Below are 27,291 nucleotides of genomic sequence, written 5' to 3'. Positions count from 1 at the left end.
GGCGGGGGCGGAATGGCCTCCCTCAGCACTGTAGGGATTCTACGACTCCATGAAAAGCAGTCCAGGTTTTTGTGTGTGCTGTTGTCCAAAGCTAAAACAGGGGCACATAAACCTGTGTCAATTACTGCCCATCTTATTTAACATCCTTGATGCTTAATAAATCTCCATTTTTCTACAATTTTTCCTTGCTGTTAACATCTTTGTCGCACTCAAAGTTCCTTACAGCAGTGGGTATGAATCATAGAAACCCTACAATGCAGAAGGAGGCCATTTGGCCCATTGAGTCAACCACAATCCCATCCAGGCCCTATCCCCGTAACCCCATGTATTTACCCTAGCCAATCCCGCTGAACTAAGGGACAATTTAGCATGGCCAATCCACCTAACACGCAGACCTTTGGACTGTGGGAGGAAACCCACGCAGACATGGTGAGAATGTGCAAACTCCACACAGTAACCCTGGCTGGGAATTGAACCCGGGTCCCTGGCGCTGTGGGGCAGCAGTGCCAACCAGTGTGCCACTGGGTGACTGTGTTTGAATCATAGATCTCGATGCTGCCCTGAAACCAGACAATGGTCAGAATTGATGTTCCATTGGGGGAATGGCACCATTGACAATGCAGCATACCCCTTGGTATCGCCCTGCAGTGCCAGCCTAATGTGCCCAAACCCTGGAGCAGGGTTCTGTCAGCAGACTCCAGTCCCAAAGTGAGAGTGCGATAAATTAATACTGGCTGAGCCTGGAGAGAATCACCCCCTCCCTCAGATATGCCAGATAAATGCCACGATGGCATGGTGGTAGGCACTGCTGCCTCACAGCGCCAGGGACCCGAGTTCGATTCCCGGCTTGGGTCACTGTCTGTGTGGAGTTTGCACATTCTCCCCGTGTCTGCGTGGGCTTCCTCCGGGTGCTCCGGTTTCCTCCCACACTCCAAAGATGTATGGGGTAGGTGGATTGGCCGTGCTAAATTGCCCCTTAGTGTCAGGGGGACTAGCAGGGTAAATATGTGGGGTTACGGGGATAGGACCTGGGTGGGATTGTTGTCGGTGCAGACTCGATGGGCCGAATGGCCTTCTGCACTGTAGGATTCTATGATTCTCATGATAATGGAGCTTCAGAATCACACTGGGCGAAGTTTGCCCCTCACTGTCGTGACACTGAATCCAGCTGCCGCTGGGTAAATCCCAATTTCCCGACAATAGCCGTATCAGAAAAACAGAAACAGATTCTCAAATATTTTACTTCAACAAAACAGTGAATTATTTTAACTTCTCGATATTATGAAGTCCTGACCCGTACACAACCGCTTCTTTAAACAGTTATCTTAGAAACATATAAATGGAAGATTTCCTCCTGGGAGCCATACTCGTTGCTCGGGTATAATCACCAGCGGCTGCATGTCTTGTCCTCAATATAGGAGGTGAACGTCATTACTATGGAACTAGAAGTAGCAAGCTGCAGAGGTGCTGCGAGGGAGCTGCAGTGGTGCTGCGAGGGAGCTGCAGAGGTGCTGCGAGGGAGCTGCAGTGGTGCTGCGAGGGAGCTGCAGAGGTGCTGCGAGGGAGCTGCAGGTGGTGCCGTGAGGGAGCTGCAGGTGGTGCCGTGAGGGAGCTGCAGTGGTGCTGAGAGGGAGCTGCAGTGGTGCGGAGAGGGAGCTGCAGTGGTGCTGTGAAGTAGCTGCAGGCAGTGCTGTGAGGGAGCTGCAGAGGTGCTGAGAGGGAGCTGCAGTGGTGCTGACATGGAGCTGCAGAGGTGCTGCGAGGGAGCTGCAGTGGTGCTGAGGGAGCTGCAGTGGTGCTGTGAGGGAGCTGCAGTGGTGCTGTGAGGGAGCTGCAGTGGTGCTGTGAGGGAGCTGCAGTGGTGCTGTGAGGAAGCTGCAGTGGTGCTGCGAGGGAGCTGCAGGCGGTGCTGCGATGGAGCTGCAGGGGTGCTGCGAGGGAGCTGCAGGGGTGCTGCGAGGGAGTTGCAGTGATGCTGTGAAGCAGCTGCGATGGGGCTCTGAGAGTGATGCTGTGGAACTCAAGGCAACTATGATGGAGCTCTGAGGAAGCTACAAAAAGATGTTTAGAGTCTGGTTCAATTAAACACTGAGTGAGCAATGGTAGTGGTCTGGAGATGGTGATGTGGAATCTCAGGACTCTGAGGTCCGAGAGAGGAAGTAAATAAGAAAGGGTGGGATTTTACAGACTCACTCATCCTGAAACCGTAAAATCCCACCCGAGGTCAACGGACCTTTTCGCGTTCCGCCCCTCGCCCGCTCCGATTCCCGTGCCGGGCGGAACGGGAAAATTCCGTCAACAGAGTTTCGAGAAGAAAAACACACAGGAGCGGCAACAAAACAGGCAGGAAGTACCCAAAAAAAATCATCCCCAGTAAACTCTTTAATCTTGTCACTTATATTAAAATACAGACAGCCAAAATCAGGATTGGAGGTTGGTTCGCGTGCGAGGGAAATGCGAGAAGAGATGGTTTGTATTTGATTTGAACTTTTCACCTCAGAGAAACCCTAACTGCCTTCACCCAGAACAGGCTCGAGGGGCTGAATGGCCTGCCTCTGTTTCCAGCGAGAGATTACTGATCTGATACGGTAACTGTTCCCATCAAAGCGAGGTCCCAAAACCTCGTTATTACTTTGTACCGTTGTTAAAAAAAAATCATAGAATCTCTTCAGGGCAGAAAGAGGCCATTCGGCCCATCGAGTCTGCACTGACTACAATCCCACCCAAGCCCTATCCCCGTTACCCCACATATTTACCCTGCTAATCCCCCTGACACTAAGGCGCTATTTAGTATGGCCAATCCACCTAGCCCGCACATGGATCTTGCATGTTTAGGTTAACCTTTGCAGCTCCGTGCTGCCTATTTCTCTCTCCACTCACTAGAACTACAAGTGTAAAGAGCGCAGCCAAGGGTCAGTATACTACCCTTGGGCGGTGCCAGCTGGTTGTTAACAGGTACCTTTCTGCCATAAGCAAGTCCGGGGCTTCCTCACCAACCCCCCGGTAAAAATAACAGGGAGGAAAATAATATTCAGACGTGGCAGTGACTTTCCCAGGACTGGGTTTTGTTGGAGGTGAGTAGGTTACAGGTGGCCTGTAAAACACAAAGTATAAAATAAACTTGTGACAAATTCAACAGGTACAAAAATATCCCGGGGGCAGATTTCTGAGTTCCTTGTCAGCGAGGTGGCCTGTATATCCTGGAGGCCTCGGAAGGAGAGTCTGGGCTCTCCTCATTACGCAGATGGTCGGAATCATGGAGTCAGAGCAAGTCCTGGTTCTGTTATATTTGGATCAGAGCTGATTCGGATACTGGCTGCTCGCTGGGGGCCGGGGGGGGGGTCACTGTTTGAAGGTTCCTGTGATGTTTTGATTCAGTTGGGAAGGCCAGTTGGGTCTTTTCCCCAGCTAAACCCGACAGTCTCCGCTGCTCGTACACGACCCGCAGCCCCCGCCCTCCCCCCGCTCCCCCCCAGGCCATGGCCTGAATTCCACCGCGGTCAGTTCTCAGCGAAGTGACCGGTGATGGCGTCGATCAGCTCCTGCTTCTTGCTGCCCCTCAGCCCGTACTGTTTACAGACCTCCTTGAGCACCGGCACGGTCAGCTTGCCCAGCGTCCCGCTCCGCAGGTACTGCCTGACCTCCTCCTTCCCCAGCGACACCTCCACGTTTGGCTTCTTCTCGGCTCCCCCGGCTGCGTCGCCTGATCACAGAGAACAGCAGTTCATTCTTCAGACAGTCACCGTGACAAATCTCCGAAGTACCGAAGACAAACAATAGCCCCACTCTTGAATATTCGGCTAATAAGAAACAGCACCGTGCAATTCCACTTCAGTTAATTATGGCTCGGGTCACTGTCTGTGCGGAGTCTGCATGTTCTCCCCGTGTCTGCGTGGGTTTCCTCCGGGTGCTCCGGTTTCCACCCACAGTCCGAAAGATGTGCTCGTTAGGGTGCATTGGCCGTGCTAAGTTCTCCCTCAGTGTACCCGAACAGGCGCCGGAGTGTGGCAACTAGGGGAATTTCACAGTAACTTCATTGCGGTGTCAATGTAAGTCTTACTTGCGACACTAATAAATAAACTTTACTTTTAAATTTACTTTACACCTGTTGATTGTTTATAATTTGGAATTACATTTGGAATATTGTGTGCAGTTCTGGTCACCTCACTATAAGAAGGATGTGGAAGCGCTGGAAAGAGTGCAGAGGAGATTTACCAGGATGCTGCCTGGTTTGGAGGATAGGTCTTATGAGGAAAGGTTGAGGGAGCTAGGGTTGTTCTCTCTGGAGCGGAGGAGGCTGAGGGGAGACTTAATAGAGGTTTATAAAATGATGAAGGGGATAGATAGAGCGAACGTTCAAAGACTATTTCCTCGGGTGGATGGAGCTATTACAAGGGGGCATAACTATAGGGTTCATGGTGGGAGATATAGGAAGGATGTCCGAGGTAGGTTCTTTACTCAGAGAGTGGTTGGGGTGTGGAATGGACTGCCTGCAGTGATAGTAGAGTCGGACACTTTAGGAACATTTAAGCGGTTATTGGATAGGCACATGGAGCACACCAGGATGATAGGGAGTGGGAGAGCTTGATCTTGGTTTCAGATAAAGCTCGGCACAACATCATGGGCCAAAGGGCCTGTTCTGTGCTGTACTGTTCTATGTTCTATAAGGGACAGTAAAACAATAATCATTCTGGAGGAGCGGGCATCGCTGGCATTTATTGCCCTTCTTTAGTTGCCATGAATAGGGCAGTTTTGTGTGGGACTTGCCAAGTTAATTCAGAGAATGTTCAACTGTCAGCCTCATTGGGACTGGAATCACCAGGAGGACAGGCGGTAAAGACAGCAACTTTAAAGTTTATTTATTAGTCACAAGTAGGCTGACATTAACACTGCAATGAAGTTACTGTGAAAATCCCCTAGTCGCCACACTCTGGCGCCTGTTTGGGTTACACTGAGGGAGAATTTAGCACGGCCAAAGCACCCTAACCAGCACGTCTTTCGGGACTGTAGGAGGAAACCGGAGTACCCGGAGGAAACCCACGCAGACACGGGGAGAACGTGCAGACTCTGCACAGAGAGTGACCCAAGTCGGGAATCGAACCCGGGTCCCTGGCGCTGTGAGGCAGCAGTACTAACCACTATGCCGCCGTGCCACCCCCTTCCATAATAGACGTGAGCTCGATCGTTGGATTTTTCTGACAATCTGACAGGCTTTGGGGTCACTTTTACCGGGAGCTACTTTATATTGATCAAGCTTTTAAAAAAAAACACTAGCTTAGAATTCTCAGACAGTCATGGTGGGCATTTGAACCCACATTTTCCCTCTGGATTTGAATACCGCTGCAAAAACAGAGGCGTGCTGTCGAAGCTTTTCATCTTGCACTCATCAGGACAGACACAAGAATGCCAAATTTCAAAGGGAGTAAAAATTTATACTCCACGAAAAAAAGGGTGCTGATTGGTCAGCATATCGATTTTGATTGGTTGAGGTATTGCCATGGTGGGTGCGCCAGGGAACTATTGACCCACCCCCCTCCCCATTCTTCCATTTAATTAAAAAAGGCAGTGCCTGGACATGTTCCTTTTGCCTGTAGAGGACAGGTCCCTCCATATGAATACACGTAATTTCTAGCAGGCGTAAATGGGCAACATTGCGAGCCCGACTGACAATCTTTAATTGCTGCTCTTTGAAATTTGATATTCTTGCATCTGTCCTGTAAAATAAAACAGCTATTTGTTCCCTGGGTTATCTACAGTGGTCCACCCCAGAACCCTGAGGCCGGAAGCAGTCAACAGAATTGCTTGGAAGCTCTGAGGAGCAAGTTGGGTACCTGCCAGCCACCAGAACAAGGAGCTGAACCTCCACAGTCGTGTGATGTTAAATAAAGGTTGGAAGGTTGCTTTGCCAAAAAGCAATGGGCAGGATCCCCATAAAATCTTTCCTCAGGAAATAACTAACAAGGAGGAACGATAAAGTGAATTCTGGAGGGCTGTGGCATACCTCACGGGCTGGTTTCTACAGAAGTGAATGCACCTTCAATATTCTTCCCACGTATAGGGGAATTCTTGGGCAGGGAGCACAAAGTTGAACTGAGTTCACAGGCATGAGGAATGATAAACTGCGGTGTTGAGTTAATAGTGCTTTGTTTAAGTCTAAAATACAATAAAGTATGTTTTTATTTGAAAAAGTTGAAATCTAGTGACGTCGTTCTGTCAGGTAATTATGGTCAGTTAATTCTTTATAAATGTTCCTAACAGGGTTGTAATAAATTACAGCGGCCACTACACTTCACTGACTGTAGTGTTTTACAATGTCCTGAGGAAAGGCGCTAAAAAAATGCAATTCTTTGTTTCTTTTGGCGACCAGCTGGTTCAGTTCTGAGAGAATTGAGCAGAGATTTCCGTGTCCGTGTGGCTCACTTGTATCCCATGCCGAGCATTTACTGACACAACGTTTAATTTGCTCCCCTTGCCGCAGTACTCACTGAGCTTCCTCTTCTGTTGGCTCTTTGCACCTGGGTTATAGCTGGGGGATAAACCAGCTCCACGAACTCCTCTGCCAGCTGTCCGATTCTCCTGTCCATAACATCATTCTTTGGCACTGTGTGGGGAAAAGATGATTTCCCCTATTACGCTCCTCTATCAAAGTCATTTATTTGCACCTCTCCAGCTTCCTCTCCCCCCCCCCTCCCCCCCAGCATCCCCCCCTCTCCTCCCAGTTCCCCTCCCGTGGCTCTACCTCTCCAGCCCCCCTTCTCCACCTCTCTACCTTTCCTCCTCCCCCACAGCACCCCATCGGCTCCTCCTCTCCCCCCGGTTCCCTCTCTCTCCCCCAGCTCCCCCTCTCTGCCCCCCAGCTCCCCCACTGCCCCACAGCTCCCCCTCTCTGCCCCCCTGCTCAGAAGCACAGAATCCTACAATGCAGAAGAGGCCCTTCGGCCCACCAAATCTGCACTGATGCATGAAATGCCCTGACCTGCCCACCTAATCCCACTTACCAGCACTTGGCCCATAGCCCTGAATGTTATGACGTGCCAAGTGCTCATCCAGGTACTTTTTAAAGGATGTGAGGCATCCCGTCTCCACCACCCTCCCAGGCAGCGCATTCCAGACCCTCACCACCCTCTGGGTAAAAGACTTTTCCCTCAAATCCCCCCAAAACCTCCCACCCCTCACTTTTAACTTTTGTCCCCTCGTAACTGACCCTTCAACTAAGGGGAACAGCTGCTCCCCATCCACCCTGTCCATGTCCCTCATAATCTTGAACACCTCGATCAGGTCACCCCTCAGTCTTCTCCGCTCCAGAGAAAACAACCCCAAGCCAATCCAAACTCTCTTCATAACTTAAATGCTCCATCCCAGGCAGCATCCTGGTGAATCTCCTCTGCACCCCCTCCAGTGCAATCACATCCTTCCTATAATGTGGTGACCAGAACTGCACACAGTGCCCCAACTGTGGCCTCACCAAAGTTCTATACAACTCCATCATGATCTCTCTGCTTTGTGATCTATACCCCGACTCATAAAGGCGAGTGTGCCATATGCCTTTTTCACCACCCTATTAACCTGCCTTTCCACCTTCAGAGATCTGTGGACAAACACGCCAAGGTCCTTTTGTTCTTCGCAACTTCCCAGTGTCAGACCTTTCACAGTATACTTCCACCCTCTCCCCACCACCACTCCCCCTCTCCACCCTCAACTCCCCCCTCTCCACCCCAATTCTCCCTCCCCCCAAGCTCCCCCCTCCCAGCTCCCCCTCTCCAACCCTAGCTCCCCCTCTCTCCCCCCCCTCCCCGCAGCTTCCCCACTCCTCCTCCCCCAGCTCCCCCTCTCCCCCCTCTCTCCCTCCCCCAGCACCCCCTCTCTCCCCCCTCACAGCTCCCCCTCTCTCCCTCCCCCAGCACCCCCTCTCTCCCTCCCCCAGCCCCCCCTCTCCCCCTCCCCCAGCACCCCCTCTCTCCCTCCCCCAGCACCCCCTCTCTCTTCCCCAGCACCCCTTCTCTCTTCCCCAGCGCACCCCCTCTCCCTCCCACAGCACCCGCTCTCCCTCCCCCAGCACCCCCTCTCCCTCCCCCAGCAGCCCCTCTCCCAGCGCCCCCACTCCCTCCCCCAGCGGCCCCTCTCTCTTCCCCAGCGCCCCCTCTCTCTTCCCCAGCGCCCCCTCTCTCTTCCCCAGCGCCCCCTCTCCCTCCCCCAGCGCCCCCTCTCTCTTCCCCAGCGCCCCCTCTCCCTCCCCCAGCGCCCCCCCTCTCCCTTCCCCAGCGCCCCCCTCTCTCTTCCCCAGCGCCCCCCTCTCTCTTCCCCAGCGGCCCCCTCTCTCTTCCCCAGCGGCCCCCTCTCTCTTCCCCAGCGCCCCCCCTCTCTCTTCCCCAGCGCCCCCCCTCTCTCTCTTCCCCAGCGCCCCCCCTCTCTCTTCCCCAGCGCCCCCCCTCTCTCTTCCCCAGCGCACCCCCTCTCTCTTCCCCAGCGCACCCCCTCTCTCTTCCCCAGCGCACCCCCTCTCTCTTCCCCAGCGCACCCCCTCTCTCTTCCCCAGCGCACCCCCTCTCTCTTCCCCAGCGCACCCCCTCTCTCTTCCCCAGCGCACCCCCTCTCTCTTCCCCAGCGCACCCCCTCTCTTCCCCAGCGCACCCCCTCTCTTCCCCAGCGCACCCCCTCTCTCTTCCCCAGCGCACCCCCTCTCTCTTCCCCAGCGCACCCCCTCTCTCTTCCCCAGCGCACCCCCTCTCTCTTCCCCAGCGCACCCCCTCTCTCTTCCCCAGCGCACCCCCTCTCTCTTCCCCAGCGCACCCCCTCTCTCTTCCCCAGCGCACCCCCTCTCTCTTCCCCAGCGCACCCCCTCTCTCTTCCCCAGCGCACCCCCTCTCTCTTCCCCAGCGCACCCCTCTCTCTTCCCCAGCGCACCCCCTCTCTCTTCCCCAGCGCACCCCCTCTCTCTTCCCCAGCGCACCCCCTCTCTCTTCCCCAGCGCACCCCCTCTCTCTTCCCCAGCGCACCCCCTCTCTCTTCCCCAGCGCACCCCCTCTCTCTTCCCCAGCGCACCCCCTCTCTCTTCCCCAGCGCACCCCCTCTCTCTTCCCCAGCGCACCCCCTCTCTCTTCCCCAGCGCACCCCCTCTCTCTTCCCCAGCGCACCCCCTCTCTCTTCCCCAGCACCCCCTCTCTTTTCCCCAGCACTCCCTCTCTCTTCCCCAGCACCCCCTCTCTCTCGCCCCCACTCCCCTCAGCTGCCCTTCTCCAACACGGTAAGAAGTTTAACAACACCAGGTTAAAGTCCAACAAGTTGATTTGGTAGCAAATGCCACTAGCTTTCGGAGCGCTGCCCCTTCGTCAGCTGGAGCTCAACACCCCCAGCTCCCCCTCCCCGCCAGCTCTCCCTTTCCCTGCCAGCTCCCCCTCTCTCCCCCCTATTTGCTCCTCCCCCCAGCTCTGCCCCCCCCCCTCCCCTGAGCTCTGCACCCCCCCACCCCACCCCCCCGAGCTCCCTCTTATTAACAGTGGAGGAATAATACAGCAGCTGGTCTTTTTCCTTCAGCAAGTTTATTCTACATACAGCTCAGTACAGATACAAGCTCCTCTGATTCCCCCACAGTATCTGTTCCTGCTGTGTCCATTTATACTCTTTCAGAGGTTGAGTCAATAACCATCGCCTGTCTTCAATAAGGCAATTACTGTAATTGCCACAGTATGCATTTGCTGATACACTGACTCTCCTCTCCGCATCCGCCAGCTCCCCCACCCTAACCCCCCCCCCACTTTGCCATATTTCTCCCCTCTTCATGCCCCCAGCAACCCCTCTCTGCCCCCCCAGGGAGCATTACAACTGGATTCAACAATTACCCAATATTCATACCCGCCCCGGGGCCCTGAATCCAATGGGAAATATTCCCGATATACTGCTCTGTTACAGACTACGTGTGAAAGCTGAGCTTTTTTAGTCTTTACAATCACTATCTTTTCATAATCACTATCATTCCTTATCATAATCAAGGACCCCACGCACCTCGGACATTCTCTCTTCCACCTTCTTCTGTCGGGAAAAAGTCTGAGGTCACGTACCAACCGACTCAAGAACAGCTTCTTCCCTGCTGCTGTCAGACTTTTGAATGGACCGACCTCGCATTAAGTTGATCTTTCTCTGCACCCTAGCTATGACTGTAACACTACATTCTGCACTCTCTCCTTTCCTTCTCTATGAATGGTATGCTTTGTCTGTATAGTGCGCAAGAAACAATACTTTTCACTGTATGTTAATACATGTGACAATAATAAATCAAATCAAATTAATTCCTTTTGCTGCTGGGCAGTGGGTACGAGCTGTACAGCAGGATACTCACGTGTCAAATCTTCAACTTCTTCCGGTTCCTTCAAATCGAGGGCCAGTGCCTCCAGATTACGGAAATGCCGCTGAAGAACCGGATTCTCAAAGCTCTCAGGCCTAATCCAGAGGGATAGAAATGGTCACCATTTTATTTTAAGGAGAATTTGCAGAAATTTCCTGTTCATCTGCACTGGGGAAATCATAGAAATCCTACAGTGCAGGAGGAGGCCATTCAGCCCATCGAGTCTGCACCGACAACAATCCCACCCCAGGTCCTATCCCCGTAACCCAATGTATTTACCCCGCTAGTCCCTCTAATCTACACATCTGGGTCACTGAGGGGCAATTTAGCACGGCCAATCCCGCACACCTTTCAGACTGTGGGAGGAACCCGGAGGAAACCCATGCAGACACGGGGAGAACGTGCAGACTCTCCGCACAGACAGTGATCCTCTAATGGCGCAGAAAGTATCGCTGGAACCTCCGACTGACCTGTATTTAAACCGGAGCTTCTGCACCACAAATTTCATCTTCTCGATCTGATCCTCGCTGGCCACTCGCTTCTCCGTAAAGCCGATCTTCCTGACATCGTCGGCGTAAGGCAAAAAAATCAGGTGGAATCCTGATGGGAAAACGACGGAAAGGTTTTGTTTGTACCAGGAATCGGTGAGCATTTCACATGCCCACTCTGCCCGACTCAGGAGTTGCGTTTGATGGGATGACCTGGGCTGAACATTCGCGTTTTTGCAGAAATCAGGTCAAAGCTAGGACGAGTAAAGTTTTAAAGTTTCAAAGTTTATTTTATTAGTGTCACAAGTAGGTTTACATTAACACTGCAATGAAGTTACTGTGAAAATCCCCCAGTCGCCACACTCCTGTTCGGGTACACTGAGGGAGAATTTAGCACGGCCAATCCACCCTAACCCGCACAGACTGTGGGAGGAAACCGGAGTACCCAGAGGAGACCCACGCAGACACGGGGAGAACGTGCAGACTCCGCACAGACAGTGACCCAAGCTGGAAATTGACCCAGGTCCCTGCGTGCGTGCGTGAGTGGTGATTGCAGCTCTGTGGGGTGTTTGGATTCTTTGCGTACTTTAATGCTTTTCAGACGTGACAGAAAACTGCGGTCCCCACATCCCTCGGAGGTGGATGTTAACGACCCTGTTTTGAAGAGCAGCAGGGGAGTTTTCCTTGGTGTCTCGGCCAGTATTCATCCCTCAATCAACATCGCTTAAAAAACTCTGCCTATCGTCAGGTTACTGTTCCCAGGGAGGAAACCACAAGTGAAGACCCACGTCTAAAATCACTGCACTGCCAATGTAATGCAGGGCTACAGCGATGGTAAATGATTCATTGAATGACACTGCATAGAAGCCATTCAGCCCATCATGGCTATACTGGCTCTTTGAAAGAGCTTATCCAATGCGTCTCAAGAGCCTTCTCTTTCCCCCAGCCCTGCACTCTTTTCCCCTTTATAGATTGGATCAATTTCCTCTCAGCAGTTATTATGAATTCTTCAATTTTCATCCACCCACTGTAACATGTATCCGCTGTAACTCTGAACTATAGAAATCTGAAGTTAGTTCATCTGAGTCCAAGCCCAGGCTGTGGTGCTATCTTTCTCTTACGTTGATCTTTCTCTACACCCCTAGCTATGACTGTAACACTACATTCTGCACTCTCTCCTTTCCTTCTCTATGAACGGTATGTTTTGTCTGTATAGCGCGCAAGAAACAATACTTTTTACTGTATACTAATAAACGTGACAATAATAAATCAAATCAAATATCTGGTTTCAGTTCCTCTCTGCATTGGAGCTGCACACAATCAGCCAGGCTCCACTGTGTGTATATATGTGTGTGTACGTGCGGTGCGTGCCTATGTGTGGTGTGTGCGTGTACGTGTGGTGCACGCATACGTGTGGTGCGTGCGTACGTGCAGTGCGTGCGTGTACGTGAGATGTGTGTAAATGTGTGCTATGTGTGTACGTGTGGTGTGTGTATGTGTGGTGCGCGTGTGCACATGTGGTGTGTGTATACATGTGGTATGTTGTGTGTGTGTGTACGTGAGATGTGTGTAAATGTGTGCTATGTGTGTACGTGTGGTGTGTGGTGTGTGTATGTGTGGTGTGTGTGCACATGTGGTGTGTGTATACACGTGGTATGTGGTGTGTGTGTGTGTGTGTGGGGAAGGTGAGTGGGGGTAGGATAGGCAACAGCTACGATGCCCTCCATAGACAAATAGTGTGTGAATAATTATCATATGTGGTCAGGCAGAAAAGGTGCTGGAGATTCTGTGGCACTGGTGTGACCATAACTCAGTCAGAAAGGAGAGACAAATCAAGTGTACTCACCCAGTCAGTGAGCGATCCGAGAGAGACAGTGTCACTGACCTGGAGGGATGGTCTGCACTTTCTGATCATCCAGCGCCTCCTCCTGTGGGACCAACGCCACAAATCGGGGTGGGGTGTTCCTCCGGGGAGTGTAGCGGCAAACAGCATACACGTCCTTCTCCAGGCACTTGGTGAGCAGTGCGCTGAATAAAGTGGTGCTTCCTGTTGGGAATGTGAAACATAAACACAGCTCAGAACAATAAGCACCTGGCACCAGGGCTGGCCCAAAGGCTGCTGGAAAGGACCAGGGGGGCTGACCTCTCTGAGCTGCTTAGCAAGCGGCGACGATAAAGTCAAATTGTTACTTCATCCCCTATAACACGATAGAATTCTTCATCAAGGTGGACAGTGAGGGAGTTGATTTTGAGACTAGGGTCCTGAATCTTAATAAAGGAAACTACGATGAATATGAGGCACAAGTTGGCTTTGATAGATTGGGAAATGTTATTTAAGGGGACGATGGTGGATCGGCAACGGCAAACATTCAAAGAACGATTATTTAATCCAGTCTGGCACAAAAATAAAACTGGAAAGGTGGGCAAACCAAGGCTTACAAGGGAAATTAGAGATAGTTAAAGGTCCAAGGGAGAGGCATACAAATGATCCAGAAAAACTGTAGACCTGAGGATTGGGACAGTTTATAATTCAGCAAAGGGACTAATTAATAAGGGGAAAATAGAGTACGAGAGTAAGCTTGCGGGGAACATAAACATTGACCGTAAAAGTTTCGAAACATAGAATCCTACAGTACAGAAAGAGGCCATTAGGCCCATCGAGTCTGCACCGACCACAATCCCACCCAGGCCCTACCCCCATATCCCTACATATATACCCACTAATCCCTCTAACCTACACATCTCAGGACACTAAGGGGCAATTTTTAGTCTGGCCAATCAACCTAACCCGCACATCTTTGGACTGTGGGAGGAAACCGGAGCACCCGGAGGAAACCCACGCAGACACGAGGAGAATGTGCAAACTCCACACAGACAGTGACCCAAGCCGGGAATCGAATCCAGGCCCCTGGAGCTATGAAGCAGCAGTGTTAACCACTGTGCTACCCTGCCATCCAACTTCTATTAGGTGTGTGAGGTGAAAAAGATTGTTAACGACAAACTAGGTCCTTTACAGTCAGAAACAGGGGAATTTATAATGGGGAACAAAGAAATGGCTGACCAACTAAATACATACTCTGGTTCTGTCTTCACAAAGGAGGACACAAATAACGTACCAGAAAAGTTGGGGAACACAGGGTCTAGGGAGAGGGAGGAACTGAAGGAAATTAATATTAGTAGAGAAATGGTGTTGGGGAAATTGAGATTGAAGGCTGATAAATCCGCAGGGCCCGATAATCTACACCCCGGAGTACTTAAGGAAATGGCCTGAGAAATAGTGGGTACATTGGTATTCATCTTCCAAGGTTCTATAGCCTTTGGGACAGTTCCTATGGATTGGAAGGTAGCTAATGTAACCCCACTATTTAAAAAGGGAGGCAGAGAGAGAACAGGGAATTATAGACCAGTCAGCCTGACGTCGATAGTGGGGGAGGATTTAGTAGCAGAGCACTTGGTAAACAGCGGCTGGACAGGACAGAGTCAGATGGATTTACACGAGGGGAATCATGCTTGACAAATCTACTGGAATTCTTCAAGGATGTAACTAGTAGAGTTGATGAGGGGCAGCCAGTGGATGTGGTTTATTTGGACTTTCAGATAAGGTCGCACATAAGAGATCAGTGTGTAAAATTAAAGTGCATGGGATTGGGTAGTGTATTGAGATGGATAGAAAACTGGTTGGCAGGCAGGAAACAAAGAGTAGGAATAAACAAGGTATTTTTCCAAATGACAGGCAGTGATTAGTGGGGTACCGCTGGGATCAGTGCTGGGGCCCCAGCTATTCACTACATATAAATTAATGATTTAGACGAGGGAACTAAATGTAATATCTCCAAATCTGCAGATGACACAAAGCTGGGTGAGCTGTGAGGAAGATGGAGAGATGCTTCAGTGTGATGTGGACAAGTTGAGTGAGTGGGCAAATGAACAGCAGATGCAGTATAATTTGGAGAAATGTGAGGTTATCCACTTTGGGAGCAAAAGCGGAAGGCAGATTACTCTCTGAAAGGCCATAAATTAGGAGAAAGGAATGTGAAATGAGACCTGGGTGTCCTCATGCACCAGTCACTGAAGTTAAGCATTCAGGTGCAGCAGGCGGTGAAAAAGGCAAATGGAATGTTGGCCTTCATAGCGAGAGGATTTGAGTACGGGGCAGGGGTGTCTGGTTGCATATATATGGGGCCTTGGTGGGACCACACCTGGAATATTGTGTGCAGCTTTTGTCTCCTTATCTGAGGAAGGACGTTCTTGCTGTAGAGCGGAGGTTTACCAGGCTGATTCCTTGGATGGCGGGACTGACTCCCAAGGTGAGATTGAGTCGGTTCGGATTATATTCACCAGAGTTCAGAAGAATGAGGGGGGGGGGAATCTCATAGAAACCCGTGTCTACGTGGGTTTCCTCCGGGTGCTCCGGTTTCCTCCCATAATCTGAAAGACGTGCTGGTTAGGTGCATTGGCCATGCTAAATTCTCCCTCGGTGTACCCAAACAGGCGCCAGAGTGTGGCAACTCAGGGATTTTCACAGTAACTTCATTGCAGTGTTAATGTAATTGTGACACAAATAAATAAACTTGAAATTCTAACAAGACGAGACAATGTAGATGCAGGAAGGATGTTCCCCAATGGCGGGGGGTTGGGGCGGCGTACAGAACCAGGGATCACAATTTAAGAATACAGGCTAAACCATTTAGGACAGAGATGAGGAAAAATGTCTTCACCCAGAGGGTGGTGAATATGTGGAATTTGCTACCACAGAAAGTAATTGAGGCCAAAATATTGAATGTTTTCAAGAAGCAGTTAGATATAGCACTTGGTTGGGGCGAAGAGGATCAAAAGATATGGGGGGGGGAAGATGGGAACAGAATATCGAGTTGGATGATCAGCCATGATCATAATGAATGATGGAGCAGACTCGAAGGGCTGAATGGCCTCCTCCTGCTCCTATTTTCTATGTTTCTAACCAGGGTAATAGGATTCAGCACCTGACTCCTCGATTCAAAGTGTGAGAAATCTTTGGCGCGATCTATGATCCAGAGCAGTGGAGAGAACACATTAACGCCATTCAGTATGTAACCGCATGCTGTAATGAGAGGAAGTGGACCAGGTACAATGAGCTCAAATTCATCTTCTCATCTCTTAAGATATAATAATGCTCAGGTAGCATCAAACAATCAGTGATACAGCTCCCAAGGATAGGGGTATACTCTTCAGGGTATTCTAGGCTAGTGGTATTCTATACAGGGTTTTCTAGCGTAATTATATTCTATACAGGGTATTCGAGGGTAGAGGTATTCTATTCAGGGTATTCTAGGGCAGGGGTCTTCTATACAGGGTATTCTAGGGGAGCGGCATTCTATACAGGGTATTCTAGGGTAGTGGTATTCTCTACGCGGTATTCTAGGGTAGGGGGATTCTATTCAGGGTATTTTAGGATAGAGGTATTCTATAGTAGCAGTATTCTATACAGGGTATTCTAGGGTAGAGGTATTCTAAATGGGGTATTCTAGGGTAGAGGTATTCTATATGGGGTATTTTAGGATAGAGGTATTTTATATGGGGAATTCTAGGGTAGAGGGATTCTACACGGGTTATTCTAGTGTAGAGGTATTCTATACAGGGTATTCTAGGGTAGAGGTATTCTCTACGAGGTATTCTGGGGTAGAGGAATTCTATTCAGGGTATTTTAGGATAGAGGTATTCTATAAATGGTATTCTAGGATAGAGGTATTCTATTCAGGGTATTTTAGGACAGAAGTATTCTATACGGGATATTCTAGGGTAGAGGTATTCTACACGGGGTATTATAGGATAGAGGGATTCTACACGGGGTATTCTAGGATAGAGGGATTCTATATGGGGTATTCTAGGGTAGAGGTATTCTATACGAGGTATTCTAGGATAGAGGTATTCTCTACGGGGTATTCTAGGATAGAGGGATTCTATTCAGGGTATTCTAGGGTAGAGGGATTCTATATGGGGTATTCTAGGATAGAGATATTCTAGACAGGGTATTCTCGGGTAGAGGGATTCTAGAGTAGGGGTATTCTAAACAGGGTATTTTAGGATAGTGGTATTCTATACAGGGTATTCTAGGGTAGGGGGATTCTAGAGGAGGGGTATTCTATCTGATAACATATTTGCATCTGCTCTGTATTACGGCTGCATTGTAAATATATAAAATGTCACTCTCTCTCTCTCCAGTAGGATTCCTTCATGCTGGAACATTAGCTCCTAACGTTTTAACACTTCTCGCTGCCACTGCAGGGTTTCCCATCATTATCTGCATGAATCTGTCTTGTGAACCATCAGCTAACTGAGGAGAAGGGGGATGAAGTTTGGACCCTGTGCTCTATAAATACCCTGGGTAGAGCCATGCCCACTTGGCCAAAGGGCAGCAGTAACAGCGGCTGAGGGTTACCTGTTATCAGCGTCTCATCTGGGTAAATGAACTGTGGGGATCTGATGTGGTGGTGCTTCTTTAAGAGTGACAATGGCTTGAAACCAATGAGAACCAAGCCTGGGCCATCAAATCTCTTCAATTCCTCGGTTTCCTCTTTCTCCAGAATAATCTGCCTCTGTCCATAAACCTGGGAACCAAAAAGAACAAGAACAGGCTTAAATTATATGAAAGAGCAACATCTTTCGAGGTACTCGCCCGCTGACCCTCCCAAAGCCTGTCCACCATCTACAAGGCACAAGTCAGGAGTGATGGAGTACTCTCCACTTGCAGCTCCAGCAACACTCATGAAGCTTGACACTATCCAGGACAAAACAGCCCGCTTGACTGGCACTCCTTCTACAAGCATTCACTTCCTCCACCACGGACACATTGGCAGCCGTGTGTACCATCGATAAGATGCACTGCAGGAACTGACCAAGGTTCCTTCAATAGCTCCTTCCAAACCCACAACTACTTCCATCTAGAAGGGCCAGGGCAGCAGATACCTGGGAAGACCATCACCTACAAGTTCCCCTCCAAGCCACTCACTATCCTGACTTGGAAATATATTGGCTGTTCCTTCACTGTCGCTGGGTCAAAATCCCTGAACTCCCTCCCTAACAGCACAGTGGGTGTACCTACACCACATGCACTGTAGCATTTCAAGAAGGAAGCTCACCACCATCTTCTCAAGGGCAACTAGGGATGGGCAATCATAGAATCCCTGCAGTGCAGAAGGAGACCATTCAGCCCATTGAGTTTGTACCGACCACAATCCCACCCAGCCCCTATCCCTGTAGCCCCATGTATCTATCCTGATAGTGCCCCTGACAATAGGGAGCAATTTATCATGGCCAATCAACCTAACCCGCACATCTTTGGAGTGTGGGAGGAAACCGGAGCACCCGGAGGAAACCCACGCAGACACGGGGAGAACGTGCAGACTCCACACAGACAGTGACCCAAGCCGGGAATCGAACCCGGGTCCCTGGCGCTGTGAGGCACCAGTGCTAACCGCCGTGCCGCCCTAACGATCCTCTTCTGGATTAGGTCACACTGTGTGATATGAGTGATCACCGTCATGAGTAACACAGCCTCTGTGTTATTTTGTTAAATAACACAGAGGCTCAAGCACGCTCTGTTCATTAGGCTGGACATATTTTGTGGAATAATCCATCAATGTAGATGGTCATGTAACCACATCAAGCAGATAAACTCAATGAAGTGAAAGCAAAATACTATGGACGCTGGAAATCTGAAATAAAAACAGAGAATGCTGGAAAAGCTCAGCAGGTGCACGGAGAGAGAAGCAGAGTTAACATTTCGGGTCCGTATGCCTCTTCTTCAAAGAGCCAATCCAGTGAAGGTCTGACTGAAAAATGGAAAGTTAATCTCGGTATAAAAAGAGCAAAGGGATGGAAGCCTCTTCCCACTGGCTGTCTGGATTACGATGGTACAAAATATTCAGGACATTGGAAGAAGGGTGATGCGTATCCCAGAAACGGGGCGGCACGGTGACACAGTGGTTAGCACTGCTGCTTCACAGCGCCAGGGGCGCGAGTTCGATTCCCGGCTTGGGTCACTGTCTGTGTGGAGTCAGCACGTTCTCCTCGTGTCTGCGTGGGTTTCCTCCGGGTGCTCCGGTTTCCTCCCACAGTCCAAATGACGTGCTGGTTAGGGTGCATTGGCCGTGCTAAATTCTCCCTCAGTGTTACCCGAACAGGTGCCGGAGTGTGGCGACTAGGGGATTTTCACAGTAACTTCACTGCAGTGTTAATGTAAGCCTTACTTGTGACACTAATAAATAAACTTTTAACTTTAAACAGGTAACCAGTTAAAGACAGAGCAGAAAATAAAAATGATACCTCGTACTGATCCTTATTTTAAAATAAAAAAGCAAGTTACAGGGAGGGAATCAATTTGTGAAAGGGATGCAGAGAGTCAAATGTAAGTAGAAAGATTCCTACATTACAGCAGTGGCTAAACTTCGAAACCAATGCTGAACAAAGAGACAGGTTGTCGAAGTTTTTTGTCTTGCACTCATCAGGACAAACCCCAGAAGGTCAAATTTCAAACAATTGTGACAATTTATACCACAGGAGAAACGTGTGTTGATTGGTTGACAAGTCGACTCTGATTGGCCGAGGTCTTACCATGGAGAAAGCAATGGTGAGCTATAGGCTCCTCAAGCTGCCAGATAATTCAAAGCAGGTGCAAGGCTTGGGCATATTCCTTTTGTCTGCAGGAAAGTTCAGAAGTACTTCATTGGCTGTGAAGTGCTTTGGGCCATCTTGAAGTTGTGGAAGGTGCTATTTTAATTAATACAAGTTCTTTTTCTCTTTATTTACTCATCTCATTACCATTCTATCTTTGCCTTGCACCATTGTCTCTTCTGTTATTTAATCTCTGCTGCCTCCCCTTTCACTCTTTCCAGCCCTCCGTGCATACCTTCCTTCTGTACCTGTTTGAACCCTGTGGCATGTCTAACGTGGGCTAGTTGTAAAGAAAAGTCATCGACCTAAAACATTAACTCTTGTTTCTCTCTGTACAGTACGCACAAGGGATACAATAACAGGGGAGTTATATTCCTGGATGAGTAATTCAGAGGTTTTGACTAATGATAGAATCAGAGAATCCCTACAGTGCAGAAGGAGGCCGTTCAGCCCATCAAGTCTGCACCGACCACAATCCCACCCAGGCCCTATCCCCATAGCCCTATGCATTTACTCTAGCTAGTCCCCCTGATACTAAAGGGGCAATTTAGCATGGTCAATCCACCTAACCCGCACATCTTTGGACTGTGGCAGGAAACCAGAGCACCCGGAGGAAACCCATGCAGACACGGGGAGAACATGCAAACTCCAGATAGACAGTGACCCAAACCAGGAATCGAACCCGGGTCCCTGGCGCTGTGAGTCAGCAGTGCTAACCTACTGTGCCACCGTGCCGTCGATCTAGAGGCACGAGTTCAAACCACACCACAGCAACTGGGGGAGAAAAAGAGAAGATGCTGGAAAATCTCAGCAGGTTTGGCAGCATCTGTGAATAGAGAAAAGATGTGGAGATGCCGGCGTTGGACTGGGGTAAGTACAGTAAGAAGTCTCACAACACCAGGTTAAAGTCCAACAGGTTTATTTGGTCGCAAATACCATAAGCTTTCAGAGCACAGCTCCTTCGTCAGATGGAGTGGTTATCTGTTCTCAAACAGTGCAAACAGACACAGAAATCAAATTACAGAATACTGATTAGAATGCAAATCTCTACAGCCAGCCAGGTCTTAAATGTACAGACAATGTGGGTGGAGGGAGCATTCAACACAGGTTAAAGAGATGTGTATTGTCTCCAGACAGAACAGCTGGTGAAATTCTGCAAGCCCAGGAGGCAAGCTGTGGGGGTTACTGATAATGTGACATAAATCCAACATCCCGGTTTAGGCCGTCCTCATGTGTGCGGAACTTGGCTATCAGTTTCTGCTCAGCGACTCTGCGCTGTCGTGTGTCGTGAAGGCCGCCTTGGAGAACGCTTACCTGAAGATCCAAGACTGAATGCCCGTGACTGCTGAAGTGCTCCCCCACAGGAAGAGAACAGTCTTGCCTGGTGATTGTTGAGCGGTGTTCATTCATCCGTTGTCGTAGCGTCTGCATGGTTTCCACAATGTACCATGCCTCGGGACATCCTTTCTTGCAGCGTATCAGGTAGACAACGTTGGCCGAGTTGCAAGAGTAGGTACCGTGTACCTGGAAGATGGTGTTCTCACGTGAGATGATGGCATCCGTGTCGATGATCCGGCACGTCTTGCAGAGGTTGCTGTGGCAGGGTTGTGTGGTGTCGTGGTCACTGTTCTCCTGAAGGCTGGGTAGTTTTCTGCGGACAATGGTCTGTTTGAGGTTGCGTGGTTGTTTGAAGGCAAGAAGTGGGGGTGTGGGGATGGCCTTGGCGAGATGTTCGTCTTCATCAATGACATGTTGAAGGCTCCGGAGGAGATGCCGTAGCTTCTCCGCTCCGGGGAAGTACTGGACGACGAAGGGTACTCTGTCCACCGTGTCCCGTGTTTGTCTTCTGAGGAGGTCGGTGCGGTTTTTCGCTGTGGCGCGTCGGAACTGTTGATCGATGAGTCGAGCGCCATATACTGTTCTTATGAGGGCATCTTTCAGCGTCTGGAGGTGTCTGTTGCGATCCTCCTCATCCGAGCAGATCCTGTGTATTCGGAGGGCTTGTCCGTAGGGGATGGCTTCTTTTACGTGTTTAGGGTGGAAGCTGGAGAAGTGGAGCATCATGAGGTTATCCGTGGGCTTGCGGTACAGTGAGGTGCTGAGGTGACCGTCCTTAATGGAGATGCGTGTGTCCAAGAATGCAACCGATTCCAGAGAGTAGTCCATGGTGAGTCTGATGGTGGGATGGAACTTGTTGATGTCATCATATAGTTGTTTCAGTGATTGTTCACCATGACTCCAAAGGAAGAAAATGTCATCGATGTATCTAGTGTATAGCATCGGTTGAAGGTCCTGTGCGGTGAAGAAGTCTTGTTCGAACCTGTGCATGAAGATGTTGGCATATTGAGGTGCGAATTTTGTCCCCATGGCTGTTCCGTGTGTCTGGATGAAGAACTGGTTGTTGAAGGTGAAGATATTGTGGTCCAGGATGAAGCGGATGAGTTGTAAAATTGCATCTGGAAACTGGCAGTTGACGGCATTGAGTACTGAGGCCGTTGCAGCAATGCCATCATCGTGGGGGATGCTGGTGTAGAGTGCCGAGACATCCATTGTGACGAGGAGTGCTCCTGGTTCAACTGCTCCATGTGTGTTGAGTTTCTGTAGGAAGTCCGTAGTGTCGCGACAAAAGCTGGGGGTTCTTTGTACAATGGGTTTCAAGATGCCCTCGACATAGCCGGAGAGGTTCTCGCACAGGGTTCCGTTTCCTGAAACGATGGGACGGCCGGGTGTATTTGCCTTGTGTATTTTTGGGAGGCAGTAGAGATCTCCAACGCGTGGAGTACGTGGGATGAGAGCACGGAGGGTGCTCTGAAGGTCCAGATCAAAGGTTTTGATCAGAGTGTTGAGTTGACGGGTGTGTTCTTTGGTCGGATCTGTGGGTAACTGTCTGTAGTGTTCCTCGTTGTTCAGTTGTCGGTACACTTCTTTGCAGTAATCCGTTCTGTTCAGTATGACAATGGCCCCTTTGTCTGCTGGTTTGATGACAATGTTGCGGTTGGTCTTGAGAGCGTGGATGGCGTTGCGTTGTGCTTGGGTGATGTTCGGTGCTGTCTTGTGAGTGCGGCTGATGAATTTGGTGTTGACGCACCTCCTGATGGCTTGGGCATACATGTCAAGTCGACGGCAGCGGCCTTCCGGAGGAGTCCAATTCGACTCTTTCCTCTTCGGTTGCACTGCGGGTCTCTCTGTCTGCTGTTCCGGTTCATTAGCTGTCTCATTGTGTTCGCTGTTGGCCTCTTGGGGTTTGTGGAAGAACTCCCGCAGCCTCATTCGCCTGATGAATTCCTCTGTGTCCGCTGCGAGACTGATGGGGTCTATTTTGGTAGTGGGGCAAAAGTTGAGCCCTCGGCTGAGAACTTCGATTTCATCTGGCTGAAGTGTGTAGTCCGATAAGTTGACAATGGACTTCCCTGCAGTGGTGCTGTTTTCTACTGTGGTACCGGGGGGGGCTTGGTTGCTGCTGCTGGTGATGCCGAGTTTCTCAAGTTTCCTGTTCTTGGTGTGCATGTAGATGGTGTAGTTCCTTTGTCTCGTCTGCTTGGCAGAGTTTCGCAGCTGGTCTGCGTCCTGAGCGCAGGTTGAGACTATGGATTCGATCTTGGTTTCCAGGCTGTGGCGTTTGCTGTAAAGTTGGTGTATGAGGTGTTTGAGGAGGGTGAGAGAGGTGCGATGGCAAAGTCTCTCAGCGTAGTCCATGTTATAGGTTGACCTGAGTGGGTTCGTGATCCGTAGTCCTTTCGGTATCTTGTCTGCTTTCTTGCATGTTTGTAGAAACTTGATGTCTGTGTCGATATGCGCGATCTTCTTGGAGATCCTCTCCACTTGGAACCGGCAGTTTGCGGCATCAATGGTAGTCATGATGTGGAGATGCCGGCGTTGGACTGGGGTAAGCACAGTAAGAAGAGAAAAGAGCCCACGTTTCGAGTCTGGATGACCCTTCGCCAGAGCTGTATAATAAAGGGGAAATTAGTCTGTGATCATGAAATTACCCGATTGTTGTTAAAAACTCATCTGGTTCATTAATGCTCTTTAGAGAAGGAAATCTGCCGTCCTTACCCGGTCTGGCCTGTCTGAGGATCCAGAACCGCATGGCTGACTCTCAACTACCCTCTGATTGACTTAAAAAGCCACTCAGTTGTGTCAAAAGTCACGATGAAACTGCATTGTGGATGTGCCTTCACACCGCAGAGTGCAGCAGTTTTAGACAAAGCCTCATCATCGCCTTCTCGAGGGCAATTAGGGATGCACAATAACTCACATCTCGTTCATGAATTAAGAAAGAGCATTTTCTGTTTGTATTTCAGATTACCAGCATCCGCAGTGTTTTGCCTTTGGTCAGGCAGGAGTTGACGTTTTAATTCAGCACGGTATAGGTTCACCGTCCTTTACCTGGGCCTTCTTGGTGTCGCTGGGCAGGAGCAGACTGCCCGTCTCCCCGTTAAACCAGCGGGTTTTGGTTTTGACGAGCTTGTTGCTTTCTCGGTCCAGGCGGGCGGCACTGGGTTTCCTGGCACTCCGCACGAGATTGTAAACTCCGACTGAAAGTTCCACGCCTTCTCCCAGCTTCAGGTTCAGCCTGGCCAAAACAAAACAAAAAAAAACAGGACATCAAATACAAGCGGCACCGGAACAGAGAGTTTAACAGGGGCTGAAACACAAAGACATTCTGATGCACATTAAGCGGTTGAAGAAGGCGGCAGTTTAGGGATGGGGGGCGGTGGGGTTTAAGCCAAGGTCCTGACGACTTGGTCAGTTGGATGTAAAAGATCCCACAGCATCACATGGAGGATGGCACGGTGGCACAGTGGTTAGCACTGCTGCTTCACAGCGCCAGGGACCCGGGTTCGATTCCCGCCTCGGGTCACTGTGTGGTGTTTACACATTCTCCCTGTGTCTGCGTGGGTTTCCTCCGGGTGCTCCGGTTTCCTCCCACGTTCTGAAAGATGTGCTGGTTAGGGTGCATTGACCCAAACAGGCTGTGGCAACTAGGGGAATTTCACAGTAACTTCATTGCAGTATGAATGTAAGCCTTACTTGTGACTAATAAATAAACTTTACTTTGGAGAGCAGGGAAGCTCTGTCCTGTCAAATTAACCTCCAAAAAACAGATCTGGTCATTCAACTCACTGTTCAAGTGTGTGTGGAAAACAGTTGCTATGTTTACCAATGTTTGTGAGGAGGATTGTCAGAGGATGCAGCAGGATATAGATAGTCTGGATAGACTTGGGCGGAGAAATGGCAGATGGAATTTAATAAGAGTTTTAACAACACCAGGTTAAAGTCCAACAGGTTTATTTGGTAGCAAACACCATTAGCTTTCGGAGCACTGCTCCTTCATCAGATGGAGTGGAAATGTGCTCTCAAACAGGGCACAGAGACACAAAAATCAAGTTACAGAATACTGATTAGAATGCGAATCCCTACAACCAACCAGATCTTAAAGATACAGACAATGTGGGTGGAGGGAGCATTAAGCACAGGTTAAAGAGATGTGTATTGTCTCCAGACAGTCTCCAGGTACACGGTACCTACTCTTGCAACTCGGCCAACGTTGTCTACCTGATACGCTGCAGGAAAGGATGTCCCGAGGCATGGTACATTGGGAAAGCCTTGCACACGCTACGACAACGGATGAATGAACACCGCTCGACAATCACCAGGCAAGACTGTTCTCTTCCTGTGGGGGAGCACTTCAGCAGTCACGGGCATTCAGCCTCTGATCTTCAGGTAAGCGTTCCCCAAGGTGGCCTTCAAGACACATGACAGCGCAGAGTCGCTGAGCAGAAACTGATAGCCAAGTTCCGCACACATGAGGACGGCCTAAACCAGGATGTTGGAATTATGTCACATTATCAGTAACCCCCACAGCTTGCCTCCTGGACTTGCAGAATCTCACTGGCTGTCCTGTCTGGAGACAGTACACATCTCTTTAACCTGTGCTTAATGCTCCCTCCACTCACATTGTCTGTATCTTTAAGATCTGGTTGGCTGTAGAGATTCGCATTCTAATCAGTATTCTGTAACTTGATTTTTGTGTCTCTGTGCCCTGTTTGAGAGCACATTTCCACTCCATCTGACGAAGGAGCAGCGCTCCGAAAGCTAATGGTGTTTGCTACCAAATAAACCTGTTGGACTTTAACCTGGTGTTGTTAAAACTCTTACTGTGTTCACCCCAGTCCAACACCGGCATCTCCACATCATGACTAAGATGGAATTTAATCCAGACGAATGCGCCTCTGTTTTCTCAGAAGACTAAGGAAATTTGCTATGTCCACTACGACTCTCACCAACTTATCGCTTCTCGGCCTTTTGGCTAAGATCAAGTGTAGTATGGTCGGCAGCCCATGGTCGGCCGCACTTGGTTGAGGTCATTAGGTTACACTGAAGCTTCATATGTTTCATATGAAGCAATTTTTTAAAGCGGCATCTCGGCCTTTTGGCTAAGATGCAAATGAGCTCAAGTCTTGGAGGAGGAACCTCCCCCTTCTCCAATCAGCTTGGCTCATGTAGATCAGGCCCAGGACAGGGTGGTTTGGTCGCTCGCCCTGTCTTGTCAGCCTGGATCTGAAATGTCTCAACTTGTTGAGACTCTGAATTGGATTTGATTTGATTGAATTGGAAAAGTATTAAAAAAAACTTTTACAGATACACCAGAGAAAGCATTCTTTCTGGTTGTATCACAGCTTGGTATGGATCCTGCTCTGCCCAAGACCGCAAGAAACTACAAAAGGTTGTGAATGTAGCCCAATCCATCACGCAAACCAGCCTCCCATCCATTGACTCTGTCTACACTTCCCACTGCCTCGGCAAAGCAGTCAGCATAATCAAGGACCCCACACACCCTGGACATTCTCTCTTCCACCAAAAGATACGGTCACGAACCAACTGACTCAAGAACAGCTTCTTCCCTGCTGCCATCAGACTTTCGAATGGACCTACCTTGCATTAAGTTGATATTTCTCTACACCATTGCTATGACTGTAACATTCTTCACTCTCTCCTTTCCTTCTCTATGAATGGTATGCTTTGTCGGTATAGTGCGCAAGAAACAATACTTTTCACTGTATACCAATACATGTGACAATAATAAATCAAATCAAATCAAAGATGATGCATTTTGAAAGGTCCAATGCAGTAGAGAAATACACAGTAAATGGCAGGACCCTTAGAAGCATTAACATACAGAGGGATCTGGGCGTACAGGTCCACAGTTCCCTGAAAGTGGCAACACAAGTGGATAAGGTGGTCAAGATGGCGTATGGCATGCTTGCCTTCATCGGTTGGGCCATAGGGTGCAAAAATTGGCAGGTCAAGTTGCAGCTGTATAGAGCTTTAGTTAGGGCATGTTTGGAATATTGCATACAGTTCTGGTCGCCACATTAAAAGTTTACCAGGATGTTGCCTGGTTTGGAGGGTATCAGCTATGAGGAGAGATTGGACAAACTTGATTTGTTTTCATTTGAACGTCAGAGGCTGAGGGGCGACCTGATAGAAGTCTACAAGATTATGAGAGGCGTGGATAGAATGGATAGTCAGAGTCTTTTTCCCAGGGTAGAAATGCCAATTACTAGGGGACAGAGGTTTCAGGCAAAAGGGGGAAAGTTTAAAGGAGATGTGAGAGGCACGTTTTTTTACACAGAGGGTGGTAAGTGCCTGGAACTCACTGCCAGAGGAGGTGGTAGAAGCAGATACAATAGCAACGTTTAAGAGGCATCTTAACAGATACATGAATAGGCCGGGAATGGAGGGATATGGACCGCGTAGAGACAAAAGGTCTTTAGTTTAGAAAGGCATCCTGTGTCCAGACGC

The 27,291-nt window shown here is 49.6% G+C and overlaps 1 protein-coding gene and 1 pseudogene across 2 annotated transcripts in view; one reads left to right on the top strand and one right to left on the bottom strand.

Annotated features, from left to right (window-relative positions):
* Positions 1 to 2,368: 2,368 nt before the first annotated feature.
* Positions 2,369 to 27,291, bottom strand: part of LOC144486739 (X-ray repair cross-complementing protein 5-like) — a 38,877-nt gene continuing 13,954 nt past the window's right edge. The window contains exons 4-10 of one of the 2 annotated variants that reach the window (XM_078204769.1): positions 23,872 to 24,058; positions 17,249 to 17,417; positions 12,716 to 12,877; positions 10,813 to 10,942; positions 10,337 to 10,437; positions 6,486 to 6,601; positions 2,369 to 3,703 (exon numbers count right to left, since the gene is read on the bottom strand). In XM_078204769.1, the coding sequence (XP_078060895.1) occupies positions 3,602 to 3,703; positions 6,486 to 6,601; positions 10,337 to 10,437; positions 10,813 to 10,942; positions 12,716 to 12,877; positions 17,249 to 17,417; positions 23,872 to 24,058 (967 nt within the window). In that variant the 3' untranslated portion in view covers positions 2,369 to 3,601. The remainder of the gene's footprint in view (positions 3,704 to 6,485; positions 6,602 to 10,336; positions 10,438 to 10,812; positions 10,943 to 12,715; positions 12,878 to 17,248; positions 17,418 to 23,871; positions 24,059 to 27,291) is intronic. The other variant, XM_078204770.1, reaches the window with a different exon arrangement.
* On the top strand, positions 25,776 to 25,981 carry LOC144486740 (U2 spliceosomal RNA; annotated as a pseudogene).

This window comes from Mustelus asterias, unplaced genomic scaffold, assembly GCF_964213995.1.
Source record: "Mustelus asterias unplaced genomic scaffold, sMusAst1.hap1.1 HAP1_SCAFFOLD_440, whole genome shotgun sequence".
Lineage (NCBI taxonomy): Eukaryota > Metazoa > Chordata > Chondrichthyes > Carcharhiniformes > Triakidae > Mustelus > Mustelus asterias.
The sequence above is the reverse complement of the archived record's forward strand: the minus strand, read 5'-3'. Positions and strand labels throughout refer to the sequence as shown.